Below are 13,119 nucleotides of genomic sequence, written 5' to 3' on the forward strand. Positions count from 1 at the left end.
AAGTAGTGAGGCAGTTAGGTGGATTTTCCAAATCACTGTTACCCTTTCATGGTGTTGCAAACACAAATGTTTTAGGGACTGAGGCTCCAAAGCTCAAGCGACTGATGTGGAAAATCTTGTGAAATGTGTGTGTGCATACACATGTGTACAGAGAGAGAGAGAGGGTTTTTTTTGAGACTACTGCATTGGTATGGCAGCTGAGAGCCCAAGTGAAGTGCTGGGTGCAAGGGGATGCTCTGGAAGACTGCAGAAGTTCACTGGAGAACATCAGTCCTGAAAATACCATGCAGTTCTCCTGACCTCTTCAAATGTGTGGTGGAAAGCAGCCACTGAACCATGGCATATGGCAAAGCCAGTATTGATGCCACAGTAGTCCAGTCTATCTTTGTCTTTCAATTGCATGACTTTTTTTCATTCTTAGTCTATGAGGGAGTCAACAGGATGTCTCTGTGCTCAGTGCAGAGCGGGTATGAAAAATCCCTACTAAAGTATAACATGGCCTTGAAAAGAGACAGAAAAGTAGGCATCATCGAGTTCTCTCCTTACTCCTGTACAGACAAAGCAAAACCTAGTTTCTTTTCACCTATGGCAGGGAAAAAGAGTGCAATTATGATATTTTTGCAATGTTTCTGTCACTTAAAGAAATAGTAAGTAGCAGGCAAAGTGCTCTTTCTCTTGGGGACCAATTACTTCAGGGAATTATATGCACTAACATTGGCAAAAGTCTCTCAAATAATAACTACTGTGATCAAAATGTTAGTGTAAGGCCGAATACCAGAGAGTGAAAAGAAGGCCAACAGCTGCATGCGGTAAAAAGAAGAATGTGCTTCTGCTCAGGGAGTATTAGTGGCTCCACTGACACACCTGCTGCTTGGTAGGACTTGTTTCCTTTACAAAATAACCCTGCCAATGACCACTGAAAAGGCTTGTGATTATTTCCATTTTTCAGTTCTGGTCTGTAGCTGAACCTCAGACTGAACAGCAGCACTGCCTGACATTCTCTCTTGATTTGAAATCATCACTGTTGATAGCCTATTGTACTCCCAGCCTTATTTATTGTGAAACTCTTGGTGTGCAGGTTCAGAAGGCAGTTATCAGTGCAACATCAACCTCTATCAGTAAGCAATGATGCCTCTTAAAATTTCAAAACAGGTGAAGTTGCTAAGTGAAGGAAGGTAGTGTTGACTTAAACAGCCAAGGTGCAACTGTGTGTGTAACAGTGTGAGTTAAAGCCCTGGACAGACAAAAGAAGAATTCTACCTTTACAAAACAAACAAACAAACCAAAAAAACAACAAAAAAAACCCCCACCAAAAAACCCCACACCAACAGGGAAAAAAACCCAAAAACAAAACCCCAAGGCATTTTGCAAAATTATTTTATTTTGGGATGCAAAACTGCCCTCAAGTTACCTGAAGAGGAAGGTGCGAAGAGCCTCTTCATGCATCCATAAAGTACCAGACTTACTATAGCGTTGCTTTGTGCACTTAGGTACAAGTAGCATCTCATTCTTTTATGTGAAACCAGAGCAGTGGTGATATGTTTGGGTTCTAGACCTATCTCAGCCTCAGATAAGCATGAATTCATAACTTCTGCTTCCCAGAAAGGGACCACAGGCTCTGAAGGTGATAAATGAAACTGAAGAGAACACTTTGCTTTTGAAGCAAAGCTCTTATCTCACTAGAATTATAGCCTCATAGAATCATTCAGGTTGGAAAAGACCTTTGAGATCATCAAGTCCAACCATTAACCCAGGGCTGCCAAGTCCATTGCTAAACCATGTCCCTAAGCACCACATCTACGAGTTTTTTAAATGCATCCAGGGATGGTGATTCTACCACCTCCTTGGGCAGCCTGTTCCAATGCTTCACCACCCTTTCAGGGAAGACATTTTTCGTAATATCCAACCCAATTCTCCCCTGGCACAGCTTGAGGCCATTTCCTCTTGTCCTGTTGCTTTTTATTGGGGAGAAGAGACCAACCCCCATCTGCCTACACCCTCCTTTCAAGTAGCTGTAGAGAGCGAGAAGTTCCCCCTGAGTCTCATCCAGACTGAACCCTCTCAGTTCCCTCAGCCTCTCCTCACAGGACTTGTGCCCCAGCCCCTTCCCCAGCCCCCTGCCCAGCTCTGGACACGCTCCAGCCCCTCTGCATCCCTCCTGACATGAAGGGCCCAAAACTGAACACAGGATTTGAGGTGCGGCCTCACCAATGCCAAGTACGGAGGGACGGCCACTGCCCTGGTCCTGCTGGCCACACTGATTCGGATATGAGCCAGGATGCTGTTGGCCTTCTTGGCCACCTGGGCACACTGCTGGCTCATGTTCAGCCGGCTGCGGACCAGCACCCCCAGGCCCTTTCCTACCGGGCAGCTTCCCAGCCGCTCTGCCCCAGCCTGTGGCACTGCGTGGGGCTGGTGTGACCCACGGGCAGGAGCCGGCATAAAGAAGAACCATCCTGGGGTGAGGAGGGCCTATGCAACAAGCCCTGGCCTGTTCGGGCATTGTTTGTTTGGCAGATTCTGACATAGGTAGAATCCCTCAAACTAGGGTCAGGATTGATTTTCTTCCACTGTCACAAAGTAATTTGTTGTCACTGGTGACAAATATGCCTGTCTGATGTTTTGCTAACCTGGCAGGGCCAGCGCAGCTGAACGCGGAGTGTCAGATTCTTCATGGTGCATTTTCTGCAGAAGTGTTTACTAGGTCCAATCAGCTGCATTTGTCTGACAGCAGCTTTTGTGCAGATAGATACAGGATATAACCAGTGTGCTAATTTGGTCCTGACTTTCATTAATGCAGCTGGATAGTGAGGAAAAGCCTGGGTTACCACTCATGTTCCAGATTCAGTTGGCAGACATGAGAACACATCTTACTTGCTGAGCAAATTTGAGTCTGGAAATCTCTAAAGCATGGAGCATGAATTCCAAGAATTGTTTTTTCCAGCCACTTTTCAAATTAAAGCTGTATGTTGGTGTTTACATTGAAAGTTTTCCCCTGGGGTTTTAGCTGTAATAGCATTTGCTGGCTCTTTTTTTCCCATCTGTAGGCTGAGATTAATGTGCTATTATGTCACATTTTTCAAATGAATTGATTTAGTAGTTTAGCATAAAACATTGAATTTTATCTTCCCTCATTAGTCACACTCATCTGCCATTGCCCTCCTAAACATGGTCCTACGCAATGTATACCAGGAGAGCCAGCTGGGCTGATTGTGCAGTTTGCTAGAGCAGAGCATGAGTGCTACAAGAGGTGCACTCTGTGAGTAATAACCCAAGCTGCCAAAGACAAATTCACATTGTACGGTCTCTTTCTTCATCTCTTCTAATGTCACCCTTTGACATTAAGCCTGTTGTTGAGAAAACACTGCTCACGTCTTGGGCAAACATTAAAGATAAGCTTGAGTTTGAATCCTAAGCTGTCAGGATAGACTTCTGCGCTCTTCCATAGGCAGCCTAGTGGGAACTGCAGAATATGGCACAAAGGATCATCTTGTACATCTCTTCAGGTGGGTGGCAGCTGAACAGAGTGGTCAGAATCTGATAGGAATGTAATGTAAATGTAATGCATATCTTGTAAACCAAGACAGTGTCATGACTCCAGGTGACTTGGAATAATGCCATTATACACTACATCTTCTGCCAAAGTACCGGCAAATCGATAATTTTATCTACAATTAGAAGACCTCGCATTTTGTTCTCCTAAACCAGTCTCATTTCTAGAGGATTAGTTACCCCGAATTTTCTGATAGTTTCTGATATTTAATACAGTCAACAGCATTAATAATAGTTTTAACCCTTTAGGATTTTGTTATTGAACTAATACAGGTTTTTAATTATTTTTTTTTAATTGGGATTTTAATGTACTCTTGAAGCTATTTCTTACTGACCATGTAATGGTATTTTAGAAACAATACATAGAGCAAACTGCCATTTAGCTTGAAGAGGACTTTCATTCAGTCCTTTTTGGCTAAACTCAGCTTTCATGCCCAAGTTAGCATGTCATCTGTACTACTATATAAGTATTATATTAATGTTGAAATAAATGACAAAAGTTATCTGAAGTCATATATAATCAATAGACACAATAATTTGACTTTCCCACTCATTAAAAAAATGCTTATTTTTTAGTAATCTCATACTCATCCTATTTTCACATTTTCAGCACTGAGTGATATATGAGATGATATAATCTAATACAATAATACTTCCTGTCATGACTGTTTTTAGCAAAATAAAATTCTCTGTGCCAAATAGGAAGCAGATATAATTACAGTAAAGACCATATTTGTCACTGAAAGTCCTTTGTGTATTCAACTGTAGAGACCAGGATTAAATAAAGTGCACAGGATTGTGTGCAAAAAGGATTTGTGGACTAGTTATTTTATTTAGTACCCAAAATTCAATAACCATTCTATAAGAACAGAGCAAAGCATGAATCTTTTCCCAGATCTATTAAAATCTGAAGTCTGAGTCCTGGAGACACTTTGTAGGTAGTGTGGAATGTCATGAGACTTGATTCTCTATTTATGTAAGTAACCATGTCTTCAGTTTGTGTAAGCTGAGGATCATGCTCAAAAGGTGTAGTCATGAGAACAGATGTTTCCAGGGTAAAGAGGTCTAAACCAGATGATCTTTAAGCTTTTAAACTCCATAGCTCCATATATGGAACATCTTCATTTCTTGGTAGGACGTGTTTTTGTTTGTAGTGCAGTGCATCTGTGTTAATATCAAAAAGCGTTATGGAGGAAGTACTTACGGAGGAAACCCAGCAGAGTTCTTGTTCATGGTGACAAAAGGATCAGGCTAGCATAAGAGAACAAAACATGCAGAGACACAAAATCAGATGCAGGGGGTTTTTTTGGAGAGGTTTTTTCCCCACATATCTGGAAGAACAAAAGCCTATGCAGAGGCACTTCTACTAGTGAAGCAGTGGTCCTTTTTGCCATCCATGATTCCAATCAGGGATTTGCTGGTGAAACAACATGTGAGTTAGGTAGGTTGGTAGTGGAGCTGTAGGAGTGAGTTGTGTCTGCTGTAGGTTAGACTTGTATTCCACTGGGCTCTCCAGGCTTCCCTACGGGTCGCAGAGTTTCCTAGAATTTTTCTGGTGTTGTGGCTGCAATCCATATGTCTCTCCTGAGCACCCTGGCAGAATGAGGTTGTTTCTGTAGTTGTGCCTGAGACAGGGAAATGGTCCTGTAACCAAAATGGGACTTTTATGGACTATTTCATGGCACCCATAAAGGCATATAATGAAAATGAGACTTCTCTACTGTTTAAAATGGCTAACACTAGTCACTTCTGAATTGATTTTTTCCCTCTGATAACGTGTCATGACTTCCTAGGAATCATAAATTGCCTAAAGCATTTGCACCAGGTCATGCACTAAAGTTCATTCTGAAGTTAGGTGTCCTGATTCTTCATTTCTTCTTCTGAAATTCATCCAACATCATTGCAGCAAAGCAAAGAGAAGAAGCTACCCAAACACTCTCCTTTTCTGACATTCTGTTCTCTATCAGGGTTATGAGCCATTACAAGTACTAAAAGCCTGTAAAGGACTTTCTGTTCCAGCAGATTTGGTACACAGATGTTGTGTACAGGTTTTTCTGTAATGAACATATAAAAACTTTGAAGCGATATACACCAGTGTTTCATCTGTTCTTACTGGGTAGTTCCAATCCTGGGTTGTGGCTGAAGCTTATTGCAAGACTCTCATGCATTCATGAGGACCAGGATCTGGCCCTGTGCATGCTTACCTTTTTCTCTTCCTCAAAATAGTAGTTAACTAATCAAGAGGCAAAAGCTGTGTGTGGTGCTTGGACACTTACAGGGTACATGGAGATTTTCAGGGCTTGCATACCTTGTGTGTATTATGTTACGTTACGTGTAACAGGCGTTGCACATATGTAACGTACACAACATGCCACAACTTTCCAAAGAACCTTTTGTTCAAATAACTACCAATGGCAGACTCAAATCATCATTTGTGCTTAGATGGATCCCACTGGCTCCAGTGAGAGGCTCCAGAAGCTGTCAATACTCAAAAATTGGCCCAATGATACAAGTTCAGGAATGAGCCAGCAAGTTGGATTCACATAGAATCAGTTTTATTGCCAGGTAAGAAATTCATATTAATATAGTGAATACATATGTTTACAAATAAACATTCTTAAAAAACAAACAAACATTTTATTGTAGGAAGTATTATTGGTATCATAAACTCTGTAGTTAACAAGTATTAACACGGGTTTACTTACAGAACATACAGTTACTAAAATATTTCCACATAAAATATGCTCAAGTTACACGAAACCTGTGTGAATTAGAGTGCAGCTTTAATGTGTATCTAAAGCATATGGATCAACAGCAACATTCCATAAAGGGTCAAATTAAGTCAGCCAGTTGTGAAGGCAATAAAGATTAAAGGAATAAAAGTACGATAGTGGAGAATCTGGGTTGTGTGCAAAGTGTTTGTCCCGTGGGCTTTGTCCACTTCTGATAGTCTTAAAACATATGATCATACAATTTAGCAGCACGCTTATGGAGAGATGCCGGTGCTCTCAGGATGCAAATTAATCTCAATATAGCTTAAAAAATGGTCTCTCCATTTAACCACATTTCAAATTCTCAGCCCTTGCATCCTTGACTAAGAAGAAGCACTGCCAGTCAGTTGAGTACAGTAAGATATGCCACTTCCAATTCTTCTTACAACATACCAGTTCTCACTCCTCCTTGCATACTCCTCCAATTCTAATCTCCAGAAGAATTGACAGCTGGTGAGAACGCAACTGTAGTAAGATAGCTAGTTAGGATTTAGTCGAATGACTTGTTCTGGGGGAAGGGCAAGAATTTAAGTGAAAGACTGAGTGCATTGCCTGCAATCAGGCTGTTGCAGCACCGCCATCCCATCTCAACTGTTTATCTCTTTGTGGACGTGCCGAAGCCTTTACAGGCCCAGGACTGCGAGTCTACTACCAGTGCCCTATTCAAGAGTGCTTTTACTCATATGAACAAGGCAACCTGCTCATCAGAACCACAGTCAAGACCAGGAGTCCAATTGTTTGTTTAGTTTAAACCCAGATCTCTTTGACGTTTGAGGCTAGTTCATTAACCTCTTCCACCAAATAGTCCACCAAGAGGGAACGCCACTATAGAAAGCCAAACGAGAGAGACAATATACCATATAACATTTAGTTGAACTACAAAGAACTACCATGGCTAAAAGCAAATACAAAATGAGAGACTAGAGGAAAAATTTTAAATTGGAAAAATGGAGGGGCCAACTAAAGAGTCTTGACTGTGCAACTGTTGCATGGAGATGTAGTCCATTTTCCCTTTGGGACAAACAGAGGAGGCTGAGCAGGGCAGAACCCTTGTCATCCTTAGTGAAACAGGAGGAAATAGCTTAAAGGAATGGAGGGTCACTTTGAGAAACAAGACTGTCATTGAACAATAGTAATACAGTAAAGGCACCACCCACGCTTAATTTCAGTCTGAAGCAGTTGAAGATAGGCAAAACATTTAGGTGAAGAAAAAGTCCTGACAGTCTGCAAAGTGAGAATTGTTACCATCTGCCTGAAAACAGGAGGACTGAGAGGGAATATTCTGATGCCCTTATTCCCCCAGCAGCTTTCTGTGTCATATGATATGTCTCTTCTTATATTGGAGGTTCCCAGAAATTTTAAATCAAGTGAAGTAAACTGAAATAAAATCTTCTGTTTGTTATCATCCTGCAGAATTCTCTATTAGCCAGAAAGGTCCCATATGCTCTTAATCATAACAGTCTTCATAAATTCCTTGTAAAAGAGTCTTTTCCCTTATTGTATATATATTTTTTGCGCTTTCTATAGGATGGGTGTGAAAGTACAATAATAGCTGTTACGGGTTGTACCAAGGCGTTTGCTCTTGGCTTTTCACAGGTCTAATGATTATTAATAGGTTTTATACAAAATTCCTCTCTGAAATAATATATTACAGTATATTGTTCTCTCTTTCTTCCTCTGTCTCAAGGCAGGAACATAGTGTAACTGTTTAAGCAGACATAAAGTTTCTCTAGATTGTGCTACTTCTCATCATGGATTTTAGTTTCAAGTAAAAAAATTTAGTCACAAGGGTTTGTGTTCCATTGTGAAATACAAATGGAGTTTATAATTCAACCTTCAGTGTGTATTGCTGAATGGTATTAACCCACTCTTCGGCCTACAGTTGGCTGGATACCAAGAGTGTCCAGGTGGAAGTTCCTTCCTTCCGTTTCCTTTTTTTTTTATTTTATATTTTTTAATTTATTTTTTTGCCTTTCAGTTGAGTGTTTGTGGTGTGTGTGTGTATTTGCGTGTGGTTTTTAAAGAATTTCATTTAAAAAAAAAAAAGAAAAAAGAAAGGACGACAAACTCAAACAGTTACTTCTGTCTTGCTGTTAGTTATGAAGTATGGCTGTGGGCCCAGATAATGCTGGCTCCGAGTTGTCAGCGGGTCGCTTAACGTTGGGTTTGCCATACCATGCTTCCCCTTGTTTGTGTATGCTTGCCGTCTAAGAGACTGGTCATTGGGATCCCAGGTCTTGTAGTGGGAATTGTAACCTAATGGGTGTGTGTGGATCTTTGCCATTTTGGATTTCTGCCCGTTCTGTTTGGTTAGGCCACTGTCGATGGTGTAAGCTCTGTCTTCATCTAGGCGCACTGGATGGAGTGGCAGGCTCCCCTTGGCAGCAAGTTCTGCAAGATGTCGGCGTTTGGTGTAGAAGTCATCATTGACTTTGTCAGCTATTTGAATTTAAAAGGGGGAGGGACAAAAAAAATCAGTTGGACACAAGAAAACATTATGCCATTTACAGTATGACATGCACAGTTACATCTGTGGACTAGATACAGTTACAGGGACATCAGCAGGAGAAATCTGTGCCACCTCCCACCCCTTATTTTCACTCTGTAGTGGTTTTGGATGTCATTTTGCTGGGCTTTCAAGATATGCAGACAAAACCCTATTGCCCTTTAACAAAAGGCTGTCTCTGCCCCAAATCACTCAGGCCGTGCTGGTATTTACATTATGGGGACAGTTCCTATGAATGCTCATCTCACATAGCATGGGAAGTTTAGGAAGTGGTCAGAAGTGTACAGACTTTCTTGGAAATGTTGGGCCATCTTGGGCTGCCCTGCTGTATGACAGTACATCCCTTTAAATGCAATGTCTCATGCAGGTGTTTAACAAAGCCAGTTGTAAGGTCCAATGGTGTATGAGGTGGGCCCATTTCTGTTAAATAATGCCCTAGGGCAAAAGGAAGAATGGGATCTGTTCTTCTAAATGGCTGGAAGTTCACTAATGCTTTATAGGTCTGAAAATACCTTGGGTTGCCGAAGGCTAGGTATTTACCCTGTAATTTTACAGACAATGAAAATCCTCAGTTCCACGTTCTGACGTTGTTTTCTGAGGCCAGTGCCACTAAGAAATACAGTAATAGCCCTGCCAACAAATACTGCATTGCAGTTCTCAAATTAGGATTTTGCCCTCTGTGATTTCCTAGTCATGTGTCTTCCAATGCATGCTTTTGCTCAAGTTTGTTGTTATTGCTGGCATTTATATGGCCTTGCTTAAAAGTATGAACCATGCTTAAGGAGCTAACAGCATTCTGCAGCAGTCCAGCAACTCATCTCGATTTTGAGACTGAGTATCAGACTTTTAAGGGGAGCTTAACTGAATTTAATTTTTTAAGGTCTTGCCTTTTATTTAAAGAGGGTTTATTTAACCCCTTCAGAAACCTGGATCTTGATTTAAGATAGTGCCAAGTACATAGATCAACTAACACAGTGGTGTGTTAATCAGTAGTGGTGGGCTTTGAGTGTATGATTGTGTCAGCCTGGATTTAACTTTTGCAGTGCCCTGGCTAGATCCATCCATTTTTCTTGAAGCTATGCCATGTAAGGCTTCTCTGCAGAAGTCTTGTACATGTAGCTGTCTGTGCAGCTCAGCGCCTCTTGCCTTCATGATGAGTAGGCTTTTAATACCCCGCACTGTTTTTATTTTCCCTCTTTTTCTCCCCAGTACTGCTAGGAGGCTTTTGTTGCACTCTGAATTTTCCCCTTCTCTCTGGTTCTCAATTGGATCTTTATGCAAGGCAGTGAAATTGCCATGAGCACCACATTAATCTTCAAGATCAGGCTTCAGTTCTGCATTCCCATTGTCCCGGTCCCTCAACAGGGACAAATATTACCAAAAGCAGTTACTGTTTATCATCTCATGACATTTTTTGCATAATAACCGTGCGACTGGACTTTGCTCTTAAATCCTTAATTTTGTCATTGAAGAGGTATTTCCTTTTCAATGAACTGAAATTGCTCATCTGTGCTGTAAAATTAGGCTTTGTATGTTTTACCCATCTCCATCTGTCTCATTTTTTAATCGATGAGTGAATGCTTTTCTATAGCATACTGGTGTCTTCTGTTTTAAACAAATCACAGAATGTAGATAATGGCTTATTCTAATTTCAGTACAGAATGTGCAGTTGCAGTTACTGATAGACCTGTAATGTGTTACAAAGAGAACTTGCTAAGTTCTGCTTTGATTGTGGGGTGAGTTGTTTCATTTAGAGATCTGTAATCTGAATAATCAAGAAATTGTACCTGTTTCTCCTTGGAAAAGTTTTTCCAGTTCTAAATATGGCTTTTCCTTTTAATTTTTTAATATTCACTGAATGCCACAAAACAATACTATATACAAGTTGAATAAAAACAGGAGGGAAATGCAGTCTGTATTGATAATTTCTCATTAATCTGTTATCAATAACTGAGAAAAACAGTTGCAGAATAGGCAATGTGGATATCCACACAAGTATTTGTCTGTATAAATTTTTATATCAAAGGCACTGCAAGTCAGCTGGTAAGATTTCTGTATCGTATGACTTAGACCTCGCCTATACAGGAAAAGTCACGCTAGCTTATGTAGTTTATATTTAGTATAGTTAATTATTTTCAGCTCCTAATATAGATACATTTGCCTATTTCACATTTGAATTGGTTTAATTTGCATAGAAAAAAATAATAAACTAATCTCATGTAAGGGTTGAATAAAATTCTAAGTTTGTACTTTTATCTTAGTTAAACTATAGCAATTTGTCTTACATAACCAAGATCTTTGACGATCAGTTACAAGGTAAATTAATTCTGTTCACAAAGACAACAGTGGTGATGCAGTTATTTAAATAATGACCAAAATTTGCAGATATTTGCGTTGCCTGATTTTTCATGCCGTGTATCTCTTCTGCATGGCTAAGTGAAAAAGGCCACAACTAAAGCCACTTCCTTAGTTTCTTTTTATTTTTCTCACTCACACCTTTTCCCAGGGCCAGCAATGGTTCTTGGTCCCTGAATTTTGTCAGACATTACGTATGTTACTCAGATCTCCAAACACATCAAGATCGATGTCCTCACAGAAGAGTAATTTGTATTACTCCTGCATATAAACAACACCCCCACTGTAAAAACTAAGCAAGAAAGAAATTGGCCTCACAAGTGCCTATGACACATCTGAGAGATTAATTTTGCTCCTGTTGCTTTAACTTATTCAGTCCATAGTCCCTTCCTAGGCACATCCCAAGTGGTGTGTTGGAGAGAAAAAAACAGGCTCTGATCTGTAAAACCTCATCAGCAAAGTCAAGCAGAAAGCTGGCAAACATGACGAAGGGCTGATTGCACGTGTTTTGTGTGGCAGTGACAGTGTGGGGAGCTGCTGTTTGCGTTTGTTCTGATCAAATAATGGTTTGCAGGGTTTTGCCTGAGAATTTCGGATGTATGCCTAGGAGTTAAATGCTCAAAGTGAAAGCCAGGCTCTTTATCTAATGTTTTAACCTCTTTAAAACAGTTTTCTTTCGGCATGCACACGCAGGCTTACACCTAGGCACATGTACCAGGATTGAGTGGGGGAAAATACCATTGTAGCAAATAAGTAGCCAGAAAAGCATTAATAAAATCAAACTGTTCAATTCTTCAAAAGGGCTTTTGGCAAATCTTGAAGCAGTCCTCATTCTTGCGTACCGGCTAGATGGCTAGATTACAGGTTTTATAATACCAGTGTGCTATGCCCCAGAGTGAGTGACCTGATGCTAATATAGTGCAGAAACAGGTTTTTTCCTGATTTTCAAAGCAGAATATTCAGAACAGTAATACTGGGCATGGTTTTGTAACAAATATTTTCTCAAGAAAAGCGTATTTATAGTATCCTGATGCCAGCTACTTTAAAAATCAACAGTGAATCTCAGGAAGTTCATTTTAATTCTTAACCAGCCCCTATAAATACTGTGTGGACTTTAAACATGCAAAGAGACATTTTGGAGTTACAGGATGGATTTATTATGTGACCCTAGGTACATGACTCAACTTCCCTCTGCTTTGGTTTCACCAGCTGTAAAATGAGCTGTTAACACATTGGAGGAGGTAGTTAAGTGTTATGAAGTTTAATTGCTATTTGTAGAGTATACTGAGTTTTCAGATTAAAGGTGCTATAGAAGTGCCTTTTGCATTTGCTTCTGTATATAAATCAGTAAAATAGGATTTAAAGGTATCACTGTCATGTTTGCAAAAGTAGTAAAGAATTAGAATTGCAAAATTGCCAAATGAACAATAGAAAAGAAGGGCTTTAATTCTGAGTGTTATTCTTCGTGTTCCCTCCCTCCAGTCTTGGCAGCTAATTATAAGAATGTTCTCAGTTTCAATATTTTTGTAAGGTTTTTACTCCTTTAAGGTAATGCACCCACAAATTTAGTTACTGTTGTAGCTGTTCATCTGGAAAAAAATATTGAAATATGATTTCTTTTCCAACCTGTGTGCCTGGGAGGGGGGAGAACTTGGGCTTTTGTTCCTGCTGTGCATGAAATGAATAACTGAAAAAATATAGAAACAGTGTCAGGATCAAAAGCAGGGCTTCTCCCTTCCAGCTGAATACCTTAACTATTAAGCTAAAGAGATACTTTATCTTCCTTTGTCTTTCTAGACTAATAAATCTTGAATTTTCTTCTGCTCCTCAGCACAAGTTCATCAGGATGTGAGTCTGGGTGGGGACCATCCTACCAGAAGCTGGGATGCACCTTGCTGGGGTGGGGAAAGTAGATTTAAATCCCACTTAGTTGAA

General features: G+C 40.3%; 1 protein-coding gene across 1 annotated transcript in view; it reads right to left on the reverse strand.

The window, feature by feature from the left end:
• Positions 1-6,090: 6,090 nt before the first annotated feature.
• SHISA9 (shisa family member 9) overlaps positions 6,091-13,119 on the reverse strand; it is a 191,527-nt gene continuing 184,498 nt past the window's right edge. Inside the window, exon 4 of the mRNA XM_013302083.3 lies at positions 6,091-8,762. Within this exon, the coding sequence (XP_013157537.3) occupies positions 8,392-8,762 (371 nt within the window). The 3' untranslated portion in view covers positions 6,091-8,391. The remainder of the gene's footprint in view (positions 8,763-13,119) is intronic.

This window comes from Falco peregrinus, chromosome 5 (genome assembly GCF_023634155.1).
Source record: "Falco peregrinus isolate bFalPer1 chromosome 5, bFalPer1.pri, whole genome shotgun sequence".
Lineage (NCBI taxonomy): Eukaryota > Metazoa > Chordata > Aves > Falconiformes > Falconidae > Falco > Falco peregrinus.